Below are 1,562 nucleotides of genomic sequence, written 5' to 3' on the forward strand. Positions count from 1 at the left end.
GTCATCATCACATCTGTGTAACAAGGAAGTCATCGATATATCTGTGTCTGGGGAGAGTCATCATCACATCTGTGTAACAAGGAGTCATCATCCACATCTGTGTGTCTGGGAGAGTATCATCCACATATGTGTAACAAGAGTCATCATCACATCTGTGTCACAAAGTGTCATCATCCACCTCTGTGTCTGGGGAGAGTCATCATCCACATCATGTCTGGAGAGTCATCATCCATATCTGTGTGTCACAAGAGAGTCATCATTCATATCTGTGTCACAAGGACAGTCATCATCCACATCTGTGTCACAAGGAGAGTCATCGTTCACCTCTGTGTCACAAAGAGTCATCATCCACATCTGTGTCACAAGGAGAGTCATCATCCAGATCTGTGTCACAAGGAGTCTCATCATCCATATTTGTATCACGAGGAGAGTCATCATCCATATCAGTGTCACAAGGAGAGTCATCATCCATATTTGTATCACGAGGAGAGTCATCATCCATATCAGTGTCACAAGGAGAGTCATCATCCATATTTGTATCACGAGGAGAGTCATCATCCATATCAGTGTCACAAGGAGAGTCATCATCCATATTTGTATCACGAGGAGAGTCATCATCCATATCAGTGTCACAAGGAGAGTCATCATCCATATTTGTATCACGAGGAGAGTCATCATCCATATCAGTGTCACAAGGAGAGTCATCATCCATATTTGTATCACGAGGAGAGTCATTGGCTTTACTTGACACATTAAGATCATCTCATTCTGACTGCCATCTGTATCTGTCAGAGAGAGAGAGAGATTATCTCCCATATCTGTGTCGCAAGTAAAGGGAAAGTTAAAGGAGTTGTGGGAGAAAGTTAAGTGAAAGCGATGGTTCATCTGACGTAGAAGTTATCTGTTGTAGCTGAAGAAGGGGATTGAAATTTGGTGAGCGGGTCAGAACAGTGTCCTTCAAAGTGAACTTGTCGATAGTCGTGCTGGTGACCGGGGGAAAGAGGACTGGTGAATGCATGTGGGAGAACTGATAAAGCACTTTGTGGTTTCCATGATGGTGAACTTGAGTATGTTAAGAGTGAGTGTCATCTTCTGACAATATTTTGTTTTGTGGTTCCATCTAATGGTGAAGTGAGAATGTGAATGATGAGCAGCTGTCTTATAAAAAAAAAAAAAAAAAAAAAAAAAAAAAATATATATATATATATATATATATATATATATATATATATATATATATATATATATATATATATATATATATATATATATATATATATATATATATATATATATACACTAAAATTTTGAATGCCTGTAGTGATGGTGGTGTTTAAAGGTGATTGAATGTCTAAGAATTAATACCTTACTCCATATTTGCTGGTGATGGTGAAATGAGGATGCTAAGTGATGATTGTCTTAAAGGTTAAGTAATGTACATGTATAAATATTTAGCTGATGGTGAATGGATTTACTGGTAAGTAAAAGTCTTACTTGGTGATGATGGCTGGTGAAGCAAGATGGTGATTGATTTTCTGAAAGTTTATCTTGGAGTTTTTGGG

The 1,562-nt window shown here is 37.8% G+C and overlaps 1 protein-coding gene across 1 annotated transcript; it reads right to left on the minus strand.

Annotated features, from left to right (window-relative positions):
- Positions 1–331: 331 nt before the first annotated feature.
- On the minus strand, positions 332–712 carry LOC121860276 (clumping factor A-like). The gene has a single exon (XM_042357354.1). The coding sequence runs from the start codon at positions 710–712 to the stop codon at positions 332–334; it is 381 nt and encodes a 126-aa protein (XP_042213288.1).
- Positions 713–1,562: the final 850 nt, after the last annotated feature.

This window comes from Homarus americanus, unplaced genomic scaffold (genome assembly GCF_018991925.1).
Source record: "Homarus americanus isolate GMGI-L3 unplaced genomic scaffold, GMGI_Hamer_2.0 scaffold18933, whole genome shotgun sequence".
NCBI lineage: Eukaryota > Metazoa > Arthropoda > Malacostraca > Decapoda > Nephropidae > Homarus > Homarus americanus.

What these genes read in the sequence shown, in the direction of transcription:
- LOC121860276 (XM_042357354.1), bottom strand. Translation starts at nt 712, where the DNA reads ATGGATGATGACTCTCCTTGTGACACTGATATGGATGATGACTCTCCT.